The 17,604-nt window shown below is 38.7% G+C and overlaps 1 protein-coding gene across 3 annotated transcripts in view; it reads left to right on the forward strand.

The window, feature by feature from the left end:
- Positions 1 to 17,604, forward strand: part of LOC121378280 (probable E3 ubiquitin-protein ligase MGRN1) — a 44,294-nt gene that overhangs the window by 16,945 nt on the left and 9,745 nt on the right. For all 3 annotated transcript variants that reach the window (XR_005958699.1, XM_041506372.1, XM_041506373.1), the window contains exons 3-12: positions 427 to 515; positions 1,674 to 1,826; positions 4,229 to 4,346; positions 5,912 to 5,975; positions 8,009 to 8,169; positions 9,331 to 9,558; positions 10,404 to 10,515; positions 12,862 to 12,934; positions 14,511 to 14,696; positions 16,238 to 16,325. Coding sequence is in view for 2 of the 3 variants with exons in the window: in XM_041506372.1 (XP_041362306.1) it covers positions 427 to 515; positions 1,674 to 1,826; positions 4,229 to 4,346; positions 5,912 to 5,975; positions 8,009 to 8,169; positions 9,331 to 9,558; positions 10,404 to 10,515; positions 12,862 to 12,934; positions 14,511 to 14,696; positions 16,238 to 16,325 (1,272 nt within the window). In the remaining variant the exon portion in view is untranslated. The remainder of the gene's footprint in view (positions 1 to 426; positions 516 to 1,673; positions 1,827 to 4,228; positions 4,347 to 5,911; positions 5,976 to 8,008; positions 8,170 to 9,330; positions 9,559 to 10,403; positions 10,516 to 12,861; positions 12,935 to 14,510; positions 14,697 to 16,237; positions 16,326 to 17,604) is intronic.

A 17,604-nucleotide genomic window follows, 5' to 3' on the forward strand; every position in this document is an offset into this window, starting at 1 on the left:
GCTGTAGGCAGGCTCAGAGGTGCTGTAGGCAGGCTCAGACTTGCTGTAGACAGGCTCAGACTTGCTGTAGGCAGGCTCAGACTTGCTGTAGGCAGGCTCTGACTTGCTGTAACTTGCTGTAGGCAGGCTCAGACTTGCTGTAGGTAAGATATTCTCTAGTCTGAGCCCTGTCTAAAGTTTTGGTATTAAATTTGAGTTTGCTAGTAAATAAAATTATTTCACTTCAATTATTTATGGGTATACTAGTAATTGTTTCTTGAAAACAAAAAAGTAATAAATGAATTTTGGCCATTATGCCACTTTGAAATCGGCCTTGTAAAGTAAATCAACCTACATGTACATGTACATATTAACATATAAGTTGATGTACTGGTTTTCTTACAAGTATTTATGTACTATTATCTGTATCTGATATTTTTATTTCAGTTTCCATACCCAGTTCCTGGTGGTAATGAACCAACCAAGACCCTGAAAAGCCTTGTGTACATCCGGAAAGATTCTCTGCGTCTTGTCAAGTAAGTCATACTCCCTGTTATAATCAGGTCTTGTCAAGTAAGTCATACTCCCTGTTATGATCACGTCTTGTCAGTAAGTCATACTCCCTGTTATGATCAGGTCTTGTCAAGTAAGTCATACTCCCTGTTATGATCAGGTCTTGTCAGGTAAGTCATGCTCCCTGTTATGATCAGGTCTTGTCAAGTAAGTCATACTATACTCCCTGTTATGATCAGAGGTCATGCTCCCTGTCTTGTCAGGTAAGTCATACTCCCTGTTATGATCAGGTCTTGTCAGGTAAGTCATACTCCCTGTATGATCAGTCTTGTCAAGTACATCCCCTGTTATGATCAGGTCTTGTCAAGTAAGTCATACTCCCTGTTATGATCAGGTCTTGTCAAGTAAGTCATACTCCCTGTTATGATCAGGTCTAGTCAAGTAAGTCATACTCCCTGTTATGATCAGGTCTAGTCAAGTAAGTCATACTCCCTGTTATAATCAGGTCTAGCAGGCAGTGAGCCCTTTCAATATTGTATTTTCACAGAACATGTTCTGACATAGAAATTGCGTTGAACTTAATGGAATAATTAATAGTGATATGCAACATTTTAGTATGTGTTATAAACCTATTCCAAATTGATTGTTTTATTCTTTTAATAGTTATCATGAATATTGATTAGCTAATGTGCATCTCCCTCTCTCTACCCACCCATCTGATTTAGTTTTTGCAGATTTTGCAATATGCTATGTGTGGACATAATTCCGCTTTGTTTAACACTAAAACATCTCGATATACTAATGTTTTTTTATGTTATGACCACTTTTTGCATACTTTGGCAAGACTAATGTACATGTTGGTGTTGTATTTGATTTTGTCAATTGATGAATATGGACAGTCGAAACAAGCAGTTTCACTTTTATGACAGTTGGTATACTTGCAGATCGGAAGGACTCGGTATGTGCTGTTCTGTCTGTGGATAAGTGTGTATAAAAGAGCCCTGGCTGCTAATGAAAAATGTAGCAGGAGTTTCCTCTGAAGATTAGGGTGTCTGAAGTGACAAATGTTTGCACCTATTAGCTGATGATTAATACATGAGTGTGCTCTAGTGGTGTTGTTAAACAAAACAGACTTTAACTTGTGAAAAGCTACTGTATGTGATGTTTGTGAACTGTTTCAGGTCGGCCCTCTGGGAGAAGGTGCCACTCGACAAAGATGAGAAGGAGTGCAGCAGTCCACAGTACAACATCGAGTTCACGTTTGATGCCGACTGTCGGTGCACCGTGACAATCTACTACCTCGCCACTGAGGAGGTCAGCAGCGGACAACTCATGTAAGTAATTCATTAAACAGATTCTAACTTTCGTGTGTCACGGTGGGGTGTCGGGGTTCATACTGCTCATGGAAATCGTGAACATTTTAAGTAAAAATCAGGGTTAGCTCTGGATGAGCAAAACATTTCGCCAAATTGTTTATTAAACTTGAAAAATAGCAGAAATCAACAGTTATTTTCTAAAAAATGTCATTTATTACTTAGAGAATAACTAACGAGCTACGAGGAATTATGAATTATCTGTCCCGAGTGAATGAATGTTTTACAACATTCATTCACGAGGGACAGATAATTCGTAACTCCTCGTAGCGAGTTGGTTATTCTCTTTATTACCCATTGTCAATTTTAACTGATTTTTAATGTAAAAATTCCTCTGCAGTCTACAACAAAGCCATCAGCCATTACGTCATATAATCTTACACACATTAAATGACGTAATGTAAGTGACGTCATAGCATAACGGCGTTCTTTTTACGCCAAATGTTTACAGTACAAAATAATACGACTGTATTTGCATTTGAAAATAATTATTTTTATATATTACTAAAGCCGCTGCTTATGAAAATATACCATTTCATGTTTACGAAACAAGTGATTCCATTTGTTTTTGTAAATCTTTGTATATCGTATAACGTATGTGTAATCTGACTCATGAATGGAAACATTATATGAATGAAAGTGAAGTTCCGGCCATGACAAGCAACCAACCAAACATCGTGATTTTTAAGCCAGCCAATCAGTGGCTGTAGAAGCAATCTGCACACTGTGCAAAGATCGAAAAAATATTACCCCGTATATTTGAGCCCATATGGGTAATAAATAAAATTATTTCACCAAATTAAAATAAAATTTGCCAAATGCTTTCAAAATTAGCAATTTGCGAATTTGGCGAGTGCCAGAGCTAGCCCTGAAAATAAGTGAGTATACATTATCAGTTTGTAGCTCGTCAATGTGCTTCTGTCACAAATTAATACATTATCAGTTTGTAGCTCGTCAATGTGCTTTTGTTACAAATTAATCCAGTAGTCCGATGGTTACCGTGATCTTAGCGCTAAATTGTTTTATGGAATGAGGCCCTGAGAAGTTGTCATATTTTAAGTTGGGTCATAGAAAGTCATTGAAAATGAAAACTAGTTGAAATATGATTTTTCTATCATTTATAAATAACAAAAGAAGAAGTACAGTTTGCATTAAAACATATTATTACATTGAATATCGAATTGTAATTTTATGTTGATGATCACAGACAAATTCGTAAAAATCCTAAAAAAAACATGCCTTCAAATGTTTTTGAACTTATTGTCCTTCCCAGCAATGAATGTCATTTTCACTTTTTTTATATGTACTATAATTGTATTTATTACCCTAGCAGGCACTCATAACGGGGAAAATAAAAATCATAATTTCTCACACTGAGAAATTATCATGCATTGGTTTAACGTACACTAACTACTATTGGACGATTTGACGCCAACAAACCAATCACGTTTGCATTTACGTCTTTCTGGTTTCAATGTTAAACTTGTAATAAAATGGTAGTTTAATGCAATTCATTATAGATTTTTATTTCACAGAATATATAGAACTTTGGGTTTTGAAAATTAGCTCGGAACCGTGAATAAAATACAAAGTTAAAGCAATACCCAGAACAGTAAAGTAGTTTACGTCGTTTCCCTATAAATAGACGTGTAGCCGATGTAGGCTATATCGAAAATAAAGGCTTTACAAAAAACCCAAATAGCTGGGTTAATAAATAGAATAACAAACTCGTGACAAGTGAAAATTATTTCACTCGGGACATAAATTTGATAATAACTGATAGCTCGTTTCTTATCCTCTATGTATGCTGGTGTCCAAAAGAAACTTTACAAGGCTTGAAATTGTATTATAGAAAACCAACAAATGCTATGGTAGGATATGAAAGTATCATGAAGTTCAACATCTAAACATCACAAAGCACTTAGTGATACATGCAAAGTGTTTGTAAGATGGTTTCTCAATTGGTTCTCTTTGATTAACAACAATATTTATCAAATTATTTAAATTTTATATATGTAAAGTTTATTTTGGATGTCAGTATATATTTCTCACAAGTTTGCTTGTCAATATGTACACAAAAATATTCCTTTTTTGTTATTTCTAAAACATTTTTATTTTACTTCAGATCAAACTGAAATTATTTACAAATTTACAATGTTAACGTATCTGGGAAGGACTATAGCTGCTGACAAAGGGTGTGAACCCTGGGTGTTGTCACAGTGTGACGCTGTATTTTAAATTTGTATTTCTTGTTGTGATACGATGTGGCAAGAATAGCTTTAATAAAAACCTGTAGCCGCTAACAAGTTATGCTGTTGAACGGATCTGACAAGTGTAATGTTTGATTGTTTGATTACTTACAGCTACCATGCGAAAGATGCTTCAATGACGTCCGAGACATACCACTACAAGAAGGGGGCGGGTCAGGTGTTCTCGCAGTCCAGTCACATCATCGACCCCAGCAGACACCCCGCTGATGAGGTGTGTGTCACTCACAGAAGTTTATCGTACACAAGTTGACTCGCTGTAGTTTATCATACACAAGTTGACTTACTGTAGTTTATCATACACAAGTTGACTCGCAGTAGTTTATCATAAACAAGTTGACTCACTGTAGTTTATCATAAACAAGTTGACTCGCTGTAGTTTATCATACACAAGTTGACTCACTGTAGTTTATCATACACATGTTGACTCGCTGTAGTTTATCACACATGATACACAAGTTGACAAGCTGTAGTTTATCATATTCATAACCAAGTTCATTCATGGTCTGTTATGTTGTCTTGATGTACAGTTTAACTGTAGGCTGTAATGTCTTGATGTACAGTTTAACTGTAGGCTGTGATGTCTTGATGTACAGTTTAACTGTAGGCTGGTACAGTTTAACAGTAGGCTGTGATGTCTTGATGTACAGTTTAACTGTAGGCTGTGATGTTTTGATGTACAGTTTAGCTATCGGCGGTGATGTCTTGATTTACAGTTTTTTTGTAGGCTGTGATGTCTTGATGTACCGTTTTTCTGTAGGCTATGATATTTTGATGTATACAGTTTTACAGTAGGCTGTGATGTTGTCTTGATGTACAGTTTTTCGGTAGGCTGTGATGTCTTGATGTACAGTTCAACTGTATGCTGTGATGGTGTTTTGATGTACAGTTCAACTGTAGGCTGTGATGTTGTCTTGATGTACAATTCAACTGTAGGCTGTGATGATGTTTTTAAAGTACAGTTCAACTGTAGGCTGTGATGTTTTGATGTACAATTCAACTGTAGGCTGTGATGATGTTTTTAAAGTACAGTTTAACTGTAGGCTGTGATGTTGTCTTGATGTACAGTTCAACTGTAGGCTGTGATGTTGTCTTGATGTACAATTCAACTGTAGGCTGTGATGTTATCTTAATTTATGATTTGACTATTGATGTGTGATTAGAATCATTGTAATATCTTGATGCACAATGCAGTTGCAGGCTGTGATGTTATCTTGATGTACAATTTGCTGTGATGTTATGAATTACAGTTTCACTGGTGGCTGTGATGTTATCTTGATGTACAGTTCAACTGTTCTTGATGTGAAGTTAGACTAGGCTTTCATGTTATCTTGATTTACTGTTTGACTATACCCTGTTATGTTATTTTGATGTATAGTTTGACTATACCCTGCTATGTTATTTTGATGTATAGTTTGACTGTAGGCTATGATGTTATTTTGATGTATAGTTTGACTGTAGGCAGTGATGTTAATTTGATGTATTGTTTGACTGTAGGCTGTGATGTTATTTTGATGTGTAGTTTGACTGTAGGCTGTGATGTTACCTTGATTTATGATTCAATTACAGGCTGTGATGTTATTTTGATTTATGATTTCATTATAGGCTGTGATGTTATCTTTATGTACAGTTCTACTTTAGACTGTGGTGTTATCTGTAGGTACAGTTTGACTGTAGGCTGTGATGTCATCGTGATGTACAGTTCGACTGTTGGCTGTGATGTTATCCTGATGTACAGTTCGACTGTTATGTTACCTTGATTTATTAATCTGTTTTCAGTGGCTGTTCTCTGCTGAAAAGGAGACCATACCTGTTGTTATACAGTGCTGTGTAGAAGAGGAAGGTTTGTTATCCTCACCTGTAACCTCATACCATTAATAAATAGAGAATAACTAGTTAATGACGTCGGATATCTGCTTTATCCTGTGATGGTAAGAATGGGAAATTTCTCATTCGGCCTGAACAGGATAAAGCAGATATCCGACATCAGTAACTAGTTATTATCTTTATCCTGCAGACCATAAAATTAAGGGCAAAAGCTATTATTTCTGTTATTTCAGCCACATTGTACGATGACCTAGAGGTCAAATGAGCAATTTTGTAATGTAGCTATGCATATGACGTCATATGAGTGACGTCAAAAGTGATAATCTGCTAGTATACGTTTATGACTTTGCTTTAATCAGTTATCATAATCTATCAATAGAAACAGTGGTGGTAGAATAAAACCTTGTAATCACCTATCAGTGATATGTACACCAGGTGACCCTGTAATCGCCTGTCAGTGATATGTACCCCAGGTGACCCTGTAATCGCCTGTCAGTGATATGTACCCCAGGTGACCCTGTAATCGCCTGTCAGTGATATGTACCCCAGGTGACCCTGTAATCGCCTGTCAGTGATATGTACTCCAGGTGACCCTGTAATCGCCTGTCAGTGATATGTACCCCAGGTGACCCTGTAATCGCCTGTCAGTGATATGTACCCCAGGTGACCCTGTAATCGCCTGTCAGTGATATGTACCCCAGGTGACCCTGTAATCGCCTGTCAGTGATATGTACCCCAGGTGACCCTGTAATCGCCTGTCAGTGATATGTAGCCCAGGTGACCCTGTAATCGCCTGTCAGTGATATGTAGCCCAGGTGACCCTGTAATCGCCTGTCAGTGATATGTAGCCCAGGTGACCCTGTAATCGCCTGTCAGTGATATGTAGCCCAGGTGACCCTGTAATCGCCTGTCAGTGATATGTAGCCCAGGTGACCCTGTAATCGCCTGTCAGTGATATGTAGCCCAGGTGACCCTGTAATCGCCTGTCAGTGATATGTAGCCCAGGTGACCCTGTAATCGCCTGTCAGTGATATGTAGCCCAGGTGACCCTGTAATCGCCTGTCAGTGATATGTAGCCCAGGTGACCCTGTAATCGCCTATCAGTGATATGTAGCCCAGGTGACCCTGTAATCGCCTGTCAGTGATATGTAGCCCAGGTGACCCTGTAATCACCTATCAGTGATATGTACCCCAGGTGACCCTATAATCGCCTGTCAGTGATATGTACCCCAGGTGACCCTGTAATCACCTATCAGTGATATGTACCCCAGGTGACCCTGTAATCACCTATCAGTGATATGTACCCCAGGTGACCCTGTAATTGCCTGTCAGTGATATGTACACCAGGTGACCCCGTAATCGCCTATCAGTGATATGTACACCACGTGACCCTGTAATCACCAGAGGCAGGATTTAACACTGTCGTAACATTGGACTCCATTAAGTGGATCCATTGAGTTTCTTCCCATCCCAACCAGTGTGTTAAGGCTGGTTTATCAAACTCCATGGTATGTCCTGTCCTGTCTGTGGGAAAATGTATATAATAGATCCTTTGCAGCTAATGGAAAAATGTATCTTGGTTTACTCAGAAGACGTGTCAGATTTTTCAAATGTTTCATTAATTAATCAGTGTGCTCTAGTAGTTTTATTAAACAAAACAAAATTTAACTTGTAATCACCAGTAAGTGATGTGCACACTCTGTGACCGTGCACCTGTTGATGTATTTCTCACTCCAGCATGTGCACCACAACTTGTACATCAAAGGCCATGGCATGTGCTATCCTGTTTATGGGATGGTGCATATAAAAGATCCCTTGCTGCTAATCGAAAAGAGTAGCCCTTGAAGTGGCGACAGCAGGTTTCCTCCCTCTATCTGTATGGTCCTTAACCATATGTCCGATGTCATATAACCTTAAATAAAATGTGTTGAGTGCATCATTAAATAAAACATTTCCTTCCTTCCTGCGGATGTGTGTGTGTGTTTTGTTTTCAAACTGATGCTTAACATGTTGCTTCAGATTTGTAATTTGTCACATTAAATTTTGCAGAACATGCAGGACATTGTCATGTGACATTTGCCTCCATTGAGAAAACATCGGACAACAACTACTCACTGAAACCTTTGAAGCAGAAACAATTCGTTGATGGGCTGTCCTACTTGCTCCAAGAAATATATGGCATAGAGAACAAAAACATGGAACGATCCAAGGTAGATCTGGTTTCTTTTTTACTTTTAGACACAAGTAGTGTGAACTTCAAATCATTTATTAGCCTATGTAATATATACTCTTCAAAAAAAGTAGGGGAACTCTAAAACTCTAAGAAGAATTTACAATTGCCAAAATTGTAAGGTATATTAGCTGTGGGGAATGGCTACACGTGTGTAAGAGATGAACAGGCTTTGTAAATGTGTGCAGCTACACGTGTGTAAGAGATGAACAGGCTTTGTAAATGTGTGCAGCTACACGTGTGTAAGAGATGAACATGCTTTGTAAATGTGTGCAGCTACACTAGTGTAAGAGATGAACAGGCTTTGTAAATGTGTGCAGCTACACGTGTGTAAGACATGAACAGGCTTTGTAAATGTGTGCAGCTACACGTGTGTAAGACATGAACAGGCTTTGTAAATGTGTGCAGCTACACGTGTGTAAGACATGAACAGGCTTTGTAAATGTGTGCAGCTACACGTGTGTAAGAGATAAACAGGCTTTGTAAAGGTGTGCAGCTACACGTGTGTAAGAGATAAACAGGCTTTGTAAATGTGTGCAGCTACACGTGTGTAAGAGATAAACAGGCTTTGTAAAGGTGTGCAGCTACACGTGTGTAAGAGATAAACAGGCTTTGTAAAGGTGTGCAGCTACATGTGTGTAAGAGATAAACAGGCTTTGTAAAGGTGTGCAGCTACACGTGTGTAAGAGATAAACAGGCTTTGTAAATGTGTGCAGCTACACGTGTGTAAGAGATAAACAGGCTTTGTAAAGTGTAAGAGATAAACAGGCTTTGTAAAGTGTAAGAGATAAACAGGCTTTGTAAAGTGTAAGAGATAAACAGGCTTTGTAAAGTGTAAGAGATAAACAGGCTTTGTAAAGGTGTGCAGCTACACGTGTGTAAGAGATAAACAGGCTTTGTAAAGTGTAAGAGATGAACAGGCTTTGTAAAGTGTAAGAGATGAACAGGCTTTGTAAAGTGTAAGAGATGAACAGGCTTTGTAAAGTGTAAGAGATGAACAGGCTTTGTAAAGTGTAAGAGATGAACAGGCTTTGTAAAGTGTAAGACATGAACAGGCTTTGTAAAGTGTAAGAGATAAACAGGCTTTGTAAAGTGTAAGAGATAAACAGGCTTTGTAACTGTGTGTGTTGTCATCTTGCAGTTGGACCCCGACGACGATGTCGAGGACAGTGGAGCGGAGTGTGTCATCTGTATGTCAGACATGCGTGACACGCTCATCCTGCCGTGTCGTCACCTGTGTCTGTGCAGCGCGTGTGCCGAGTCTCTGCGGTACCAGGCCAGCATGTGTCCCATCTGCCGCGTCAAGTTCCGTGCCCTGCTCCAGATACGAGCCATGAGGAAGAAGCTGCCTCCATCCACCTTGCAGCCGGTAAGCAGAGAATTGGTTTCTTTTTAAAGCAGACCTCCGGATTTCACGGGAAACAGTCGTGTCTGGTAGTGTGTCAGGTTCATGTTGGCAGTATGTCTAACAACCCATCATTACCATGATGATGAAAGTTTTCTGGATATAATTAATTAATGGCTATAAACTCAGGTTAGTCCCTTTAAACAGAGATAAAAGTTTATCGGATTTTTAATTGTCTATATAGTGTTTCCGGATTTTTAATTGTCTATATAGTGTTTCCGGATTTTTAATTGTCTATATAGTGTTTCCGGATTTTTAATTGTCTATATAGTGTTTCCGGATTTTTAATTGTCTATATAGTGTTTCCGGATTTTCTGCAGTTTGTTGTAACTTCCCATCTTCTTCATTGAAAACATACAATTTGATTTTTTTACTAATACTTTGCATACATTCTGAAAGAGAGCCATTATTTTAAACCATTGAGTAACCCTGACCTTAAAGTCAATCTCAATATCCGACCACAAATTTTGTGTTGTGTGACAAGTAGTGTTTGTGTTGTGTGACAGGTAGTGTTTGTGTTGTGTGACAAGCAGTGTTTGTGTTGTGTGACAAGCTGTATTTGTGTGGTGTGTGACAAGCTGTTTGTGTGATGTGTGACAAGCTGTGTTAGTGTTGTGTGTGACAAGTAGTGTTTGTGTTGTGTGACAAGCAGTGTTTGTGTTGTGTGACAAGCCATGCTTGCGTGGTGTGACAAGCTGTATTTGTGTGGTGTGTGACAAGCTGTATTTGTGTGGTGTGTGACAAGCCGTGTCTGTGTTGTGTGACAAGCTGTGTCTGCGTGGTGTGACAAGCCGTGTTTGTGTTTACAGGGTGAGAACACTGAGGAGACCGCAGTAAGTCAGGAGGGAGTTCCGGCGGGATACGAAGCAGTCACTCTGATTGAAGCTTTGAATGGACAGTGTGTGCCTCCACCTGGTGAAAGTAATGCTTTCTTATGTTGAACATAACGTTTTTACCTAGGGAAAGTTGTTTTTATATTGTTTTCATCCATGTAAGGTGATGTGTTTACCTGTCAAAAGTACCGTTTTCAACCAGTGAAGGTAATGTGTTTACCTGTCAAAAGTACCATTTTCAACCAGTGAAGGTAATGTTTTTACCTGTCAAAAGTACCGTTTTCAACCAGTGAAGGTAATGTGTTTACCTGTCAAAAGTACCGTTTTCAACCAGTGAAGGTAATGTTTTTACCTGTCAAAAGTACCGTTTTCAACCAGTGAAGGTAATGTTTTTACCTGTCAAAGGTAATTTTTCACCTGAGGAATGTAATATTTTTTCCTGGCATTTTTTCACTTGGAAAAAGTAATGTTTTATTTCGAGAAGTTAATGTTTTCACCTTGGGAAAGTAATGTTTTCACCTGTCAAAGGTACTGTTTACATCCAGCAAAGGCAATATTTTCACCTGAAAATGAGGTAGTTACCTGGCAAAGGCAATGTTTTCGCCTGGCTAAAGTAATAACTCCACTTGGCAAAGGTAATATATTTCGGACATCATGTACATTTAGGACATCATATATACTGAACAAAAAAAGTAACTTCCGATTTGTACATATAGTATTTGTTGTGTTAAAGAATTCATTGTGTAATGAAATTATATAGGTAGTATTAGCCGTGAGCTGTATTATCAGGATTCATGAATTTTATCGATTATTTTTGCACTGTTAATCGTCGACAACGTGAAATTCAATTTGCACGTGCATGCATGGTTCGACATGTCCCGTGTAGTATTCGGTCAGTTTGTTTTACTTGTCTTACCGACATTTTTGTCAAGTGAACGAAAACGCTTCAAAATTTAAAAAAAATTAAAGTTTTTTACATTGTAGCATTTTTAGTATGCCAAGAATACCCAATAATTTACGCGAACGGGCGATTGGCATGCTTGATGCTGGCATGTCGACAGAAGACGTTGCAAGGCATGTTAGGAGTTCTAGTCGAGCGATACGAAATCTTCGCGTAAAATCTTCGCGTAAGATTTCGAACGACAGGAAGCACCAATGATTTGCCACGTCGTGGACGCGTGGTCAAGACCGCTATATCATGAACACGCATTTGCGCAATCGATTCCAAACTGCCACTGCTACCGCTGCTAACACACCTGGGCTTCATAATAACCGAATCAGTGGGCAAACTGTTCGTAATCGTCTGCGGGAGAACGGTTTACACGCACAACGTCCTTACGTCGGATGCGTTTTAACGCAACGTCATCGTCTAAATCGTCTTAATTGGGCACGTGTACACACTCGTTGGATACGGCGACGCTGGAATACCGTTCTTTTTTCCGATGAATCCAGATTTTCTTTACAACGTGGTGATGGCAGGGTACGTGTCTACCGTGGGAGAAATGAACGCTATGCTGACTGTTGTGTTCTTGAACGAGATCGTTTCGGGGGTGGGGGTTGTGTCATGGTCTGCGCAGCCATTGTCCATGGTTATCGTTCACCACTAGTCGTCATTGATGGCAATTTAAATGCTCAATGTTACCGCGATGACATTCTCGCTCATCACGTCATTCCTCTGTTCCATAACAATGCCAACATCTCGATTTTTCAGCATGATAATGCCACCTCTCATACAGCTAGAGACACTGTAAATTTTCTTAGGACAAATAACATTGATTTCATTGATGACTGGTCCGCTAAAAGTCCTGATCTCAACCCCATCGAGCATGTCTGGGATAGTCTGGACAGACGATTGAGGCGTCGTCCCAACCCACCCGCTAACATCAACGAACTTCGTCAAGCAATCATTCAGGAATGGAACAATATTCCACAGGCAGAAATCAACACTTTAGTCAATTCTATGCGCCTGCGATGCACTGCAGTGGTCAATTCAAGAGGTGGTCATACCCGTTATTAAGTGGGTTTTTTTTTTTTTAACCCCTACCACACTTGGTCAAAATTTCTTCCAGTTTCTGTTAACCTATGGCCATGATTTTTGCACCAAATGTTGCATCATGGAACACTCTTTAAACGCATATATAACAATTATTCCCCCAGTTTGTTTTCATCAAGTTATGTTCAAGCAAAGTTAGCGGAAGTTTCTTATTTTGTTCAGTATACATACAAGTAGTCATGATGACTTTACGCAAAACACAAATGGATTAACTGAATATGTTTTTGTGAAACCCATAAATGACTTTCGCAAATTTTCAATTCTCAGGGCCTGTTATTTGCATGGTTTATCACACTGATCTGTATGGTTACCCTAGAGTTAAACTGTACATTGTGTTTCAGTAGTATGGTTACTTGGTTAACCTGTGTGTTTTGTTTACAGGTGGTCCTCCCATGCCTATTGTCACACCAGGCACGATGTTTACTCTGGAAAACTCGAAGAAGAAACCTTCACAGTAAGTCACATGCTGTCATTATGCACAAGATTTAATTACATACAAAACTCCCAGAGGTGTAGTTTTTTGAAAAACAAGCAACATCTAAAAAGAAAGGATTTTTTTTTTTTTTTTCAAATTCTATAGCATCACTCCTATCACATGCATGCACCCTCCTCTAAAACAAAATTACTTAAATTTTTTAAATAAAAAGATAAATAGTTGCCTGCTTTAATTTTGGCAATTAGTAGATCTAACCAGTTTGCTATTTTGTATAAAATGTGTACCAAGTGATGATCTTTTCAAAGGTCATTTCCTTTTTAGCCATTTTTATTGGCTGTTGGGATGTTTGGGCCGGTCAGTTGGAATAGGAGAATATGCAGTTAGTGAGAGATCAGGTGAAGTATCATGAAAAGAGAAAACGATCCGCGTTTCTTCCAGATCATCTCTCTGAAACATTGATTTAACTCCTGAATCTGGTAACAATTGACTTTCATATTTGATATGAATGTTGCCCAGGTGAATATAACCTCAGTGTAAGATCAAGGCCATTTAAAACCTTTTAGGAAGGGTAGTATTAGTATCGACTATTATAATTCCCTTCTTATCCTCTCCTTTCACTGTACGTCGTGTGTTTTCTTTATACAGCTCTTATAGCTTTTCTATTTCACATGTAGTTGACAGTAAATTTTAATTAATGTTTTTATTAGACGGGGAGACAGGAGAAAATCCTCAAATTCGGCCGAAAACAATAGAGAAATTCGGACAAATTGAGCTGGCCTGAACACTTTACACCATGTATTTTCATTATTCTACCTACAATATCAGTTGTAATCCATGTAAAAATGCGTGGCGATTTCGTTAACAACCCTATATAGCTGTGTGGCAGTAATGGTAATATGAATACATGTTGTAATCCTGATTCAGGCACTTTTGTTTAATTTGGGCAGAAATTAGCTCTCCCCCCCCTTACAAAAATGGTAGCCCGTACGCCTATGATTAGTACATGTTTTTGTGTGTTTTGATTTAGTAAACTATGTTCTACAGTGTTATCAGACAGTGTTGAGAACCATGGTTTATGATCCCTTCATGATGAAGATTTTAGGAATATAACACCTTGTATGTATATGTACGTATGTAATGCACGACTTCGCCGCTCTACCGACTTCATTTCTCATCCAATGTCCATGAAACTTCATTTACAGGAAAAGAGTCATGATATCTTGAATGAGTTTGCATTTCGCCTGTCTGTGTCAGAAGGTCAAGGTCACCGTTACCAAAAACAGAATTTACAATATCGCTGCTGTGAATACCGACTTCATATCACTTGATTTTCATGAAACTTAACATATAGGAATAGGATCGTGATTTACATTTCGTATGTCTGGATCAAACGTCAAGGTCACCATCACTAAAAATAGAAATTACAATATCTAACAATTTCTTTTTTATATAATTTTTATGATACATTACTGCAATATTGCCAAACTGTGAGGGGATTTGCATCATTTCTGATAGCTCATTTGACAAAGAGGGCTGTAAGTGGTAATGACAAAGTAAAACCTTGCTTGCATTAAGACGGTTTGTTTTGTTTCAGGGTGAAGGACATGACCCGGATTGAGTACCAGAAGGAGATGGACCCCGAGAAAGATCTCAGTGTAAAGACGAAACCAGACAAACAAACTAACATCCCAAACACCGAGGTCGCCCCAGAAGTTGTCACTCCACAAGTGGCGGAAATAGACGAAAAATCAGTCACTTCACCCAAACCAGCTGATATTGAGTAAATTCCTAGGCTTTATTTTGTTAAAATTCAAACTAGGACATACTGGATTTTTTTTTTTTTAATTTCATGATATTCTTTAAAATTGAAGCCAGGATAAAAAAAAAAATCTGTGATATTCTTAAAAATTCAAACCAGATTCGACGTCCGATACACACCTGATATCTTAAAGGTGCAGACCCTTGTTTTCACCTGTAAAAAATGGACACTAAGTTTAGTTAATTTACAAATATGTAACTCATTTAGATAAAGTTACAACAGAGTGAAAAAAGAGTCTGTGATGTAAAAAATGTGAAATATCCTTAAAAATAGACTAGAACTCGAATCAATAAACCGCTACTTCTCAGAAGCACATGCATTTTTAAAAATATGAAAAAAGCTTTTTCTGGTGTTAGAAACACCAGAATGACTAGAAACACTTCGGTTCTCCATAAATGGATAATATAAAGAATAAAATATAAGTAATGTTTGATTTCAGTGACCATAAACGTCTCTAATAGTGAACAATATGGTGTAGTGCTTAAAAACTAGGGTCTGTCCCTTTAAATATTACAGATATTACACACCAGATAATCGACTCGTCATGTAGTAATACTCTGATGTTTTATTATAGATATAACCCACCAGATAATCGACTCGTCATGTAGTAATACTCTGATGATTTATTATAGATATAACGCACCAGATAATCGACTCGTCATGTAGTAATACTCTGATGTTTTATTATAGATATAACCCACCAGATAATCGACTCGTCATGTAGTAATACTCTGATGTTTTATTATAGATATAACCCACCAGATAATCGACTCGTCATGTAGTAATACTCTGATGTTTTATTATAGATATAACGCACCAGATAATTGACTCGTCATGTAGTAATACTCTGATGTTTTATTATAGATATAACCCACCAGATAATCGACTCGTCATGTAGTAATACTCTGATGTTTTATTATAGATATAACGCACCAGATAATCGACTCGTCATGTAGTAATACTCTGATGATTTATTATAGATATAACGCACCAGATAATTGACTCGTCATGTAGTAATACTCTGATGTTTTATTATAGATATAACGCACCAGATAATCGACTCGTCATGTAGTAATACTCTGATGTTTTATTACAGATATTACGCACCAGATAATCGACTCGTCATGTAGTAATACTCTGATGTTTTATTATAGATATAACCCACCAGATAATTGACTCGTCATGTAGTAATACTCTGATGTTTTATTACAGATATCACGCACCAGATCATCGACTCGTCATGTAGTAATACTCTGATGTTTTATTACAGATATCACGCACCAGATAATCGACTCGTCATGTAGTAATACTCTGATGTTTTATTACAGATATCACGCACCAGATAATCGACTCGTCATGTAGTAATACTCTGATGTTTTATTACAGATATCACCCACCAGATAATCGACTCGTCATGTAGTAATACTCTGATGTTTTATTATAGATATTACGCAGAAGATAATCGACTCGTCATGTAGTAATACTCTGATGTTTTATTATAGATATTACGCAGAAGATAAGACCGTAACTCCTCCAGAGCCAGAGGAAGATTACACAAACGATGAAAGGAAGAAATCTGCATCTAAGAAGGTAGGAACTAGGTGATATTACCATGGTAACCGCTATAGTGATCGGCCTCGGTGCTGTAGTGGTTAAGAAGGTAGGAACTAGGCGATATAACCCTGGTAACCGCTATAGTGATCGGCCTTGGTGCTGTAGTGGTTAAGAAGGTAGGAACTAGGCGATATAACCCTGATAACAGCTATAGTGATCGGCCTCGGTGCTGTAGTGGTTAAGAAGGTAGGAACTAGGCGATATAACCTTGGTAACAGCTATAGTGATCGGCCTCGGTGCTGTAGTGGTTAAGAAGGTAGGAACTAGGCGATATAACCCTGGTAACAGCTATAGTGATCGGCCTCGGTGCGGTAGTGGTTAAGAAGGTAGGAACTAGGCGATATTACCCTGGTAACAGCTATAGTGATCGGCCTCGGTGCTGTAGTGGTTAAGAAGGTAGGAACTAGGCGATATAACCCTGGTAACAGCTATAGTGATCGGCCTCGGTGCTGTAGTGGTTGAGAAGGTAGGAACTAGGCGATATAACCCCAGTAACAGCTATAGTGATTGGCCTCGGTGCTGTAGTGGTTAAGAAGGTAGGAACTAGGCGATATTACCCTGGTAACCGCTATAGTGATCGGCCTCGGTGCTGTAGTGGTTAAGAAGGTATGAACTAGGCGATATAACCCTGGTAACCGCTATAGTGATCGGCCTCAGTGCTGTAGTGGTTAAGAAGGTAGGAACTTGGCGATATAACCCTGGTAGCAGCTATAGTGATTGGCCTGAGTGCTGTAGTGGTTAAGAAGGTAGGAACTAGGCGATATAACCTTGGTAACCGCTATAGTGATCGGCCTCGGTGCTGTAGTGGTTAAGAAGGTAGGAACTAGGCGATATAACCCTGGTAACCGCTATAGTGATCGGCCTTGGTGCTGTAGTGGTTAAGAAGGTAGGAACTAGGTGATATAACCCTGGTAACAGCTATAGTGATCGGCCTTGGTGCTGTAGTGGTTAAGAAGGTAGGAACTAGGCGATATAACCCTGGTAACCGCTATAGTGATCGGCCTTGGTGCTGTAGTGGTTAAGAAGGTAGGAACTAGGTGATATAACCCTGGTAACCGCTATAGTGATCGGCCTCGGTGCTGTAGTGGTTAAGAAGGTAGGAACTAGGCGATATAACCCTGGTAACCGCTATAGTGATCGGCCTCGGTGCTGTAGTGGTTAAGAAGGTAGGAACTAGGCGATATTACCCTGGTAACAGCTATAGTGATCGGCCTCGGTGCTGTAGTGGTTAAGAAGGTAGGAACTAGGCGATATA

The sequence above is a fragment of the Gigantopelta aegis genome, chromosome 8 (genome assembly GCF_016097555.1).
Source record: "Gigantopelta aegis isolate Gae_Host chromosome 8, Gae_host_genome, whole genome shotgun sequence".
Classification (NCBI taxonomy): domain Eukaryota; kingdom Metazoa; phylum Mollusca; class Gastropoda; order Neomphalida; family Peltospiridae; genus Gigantopelta; species Gigantopelta aegis.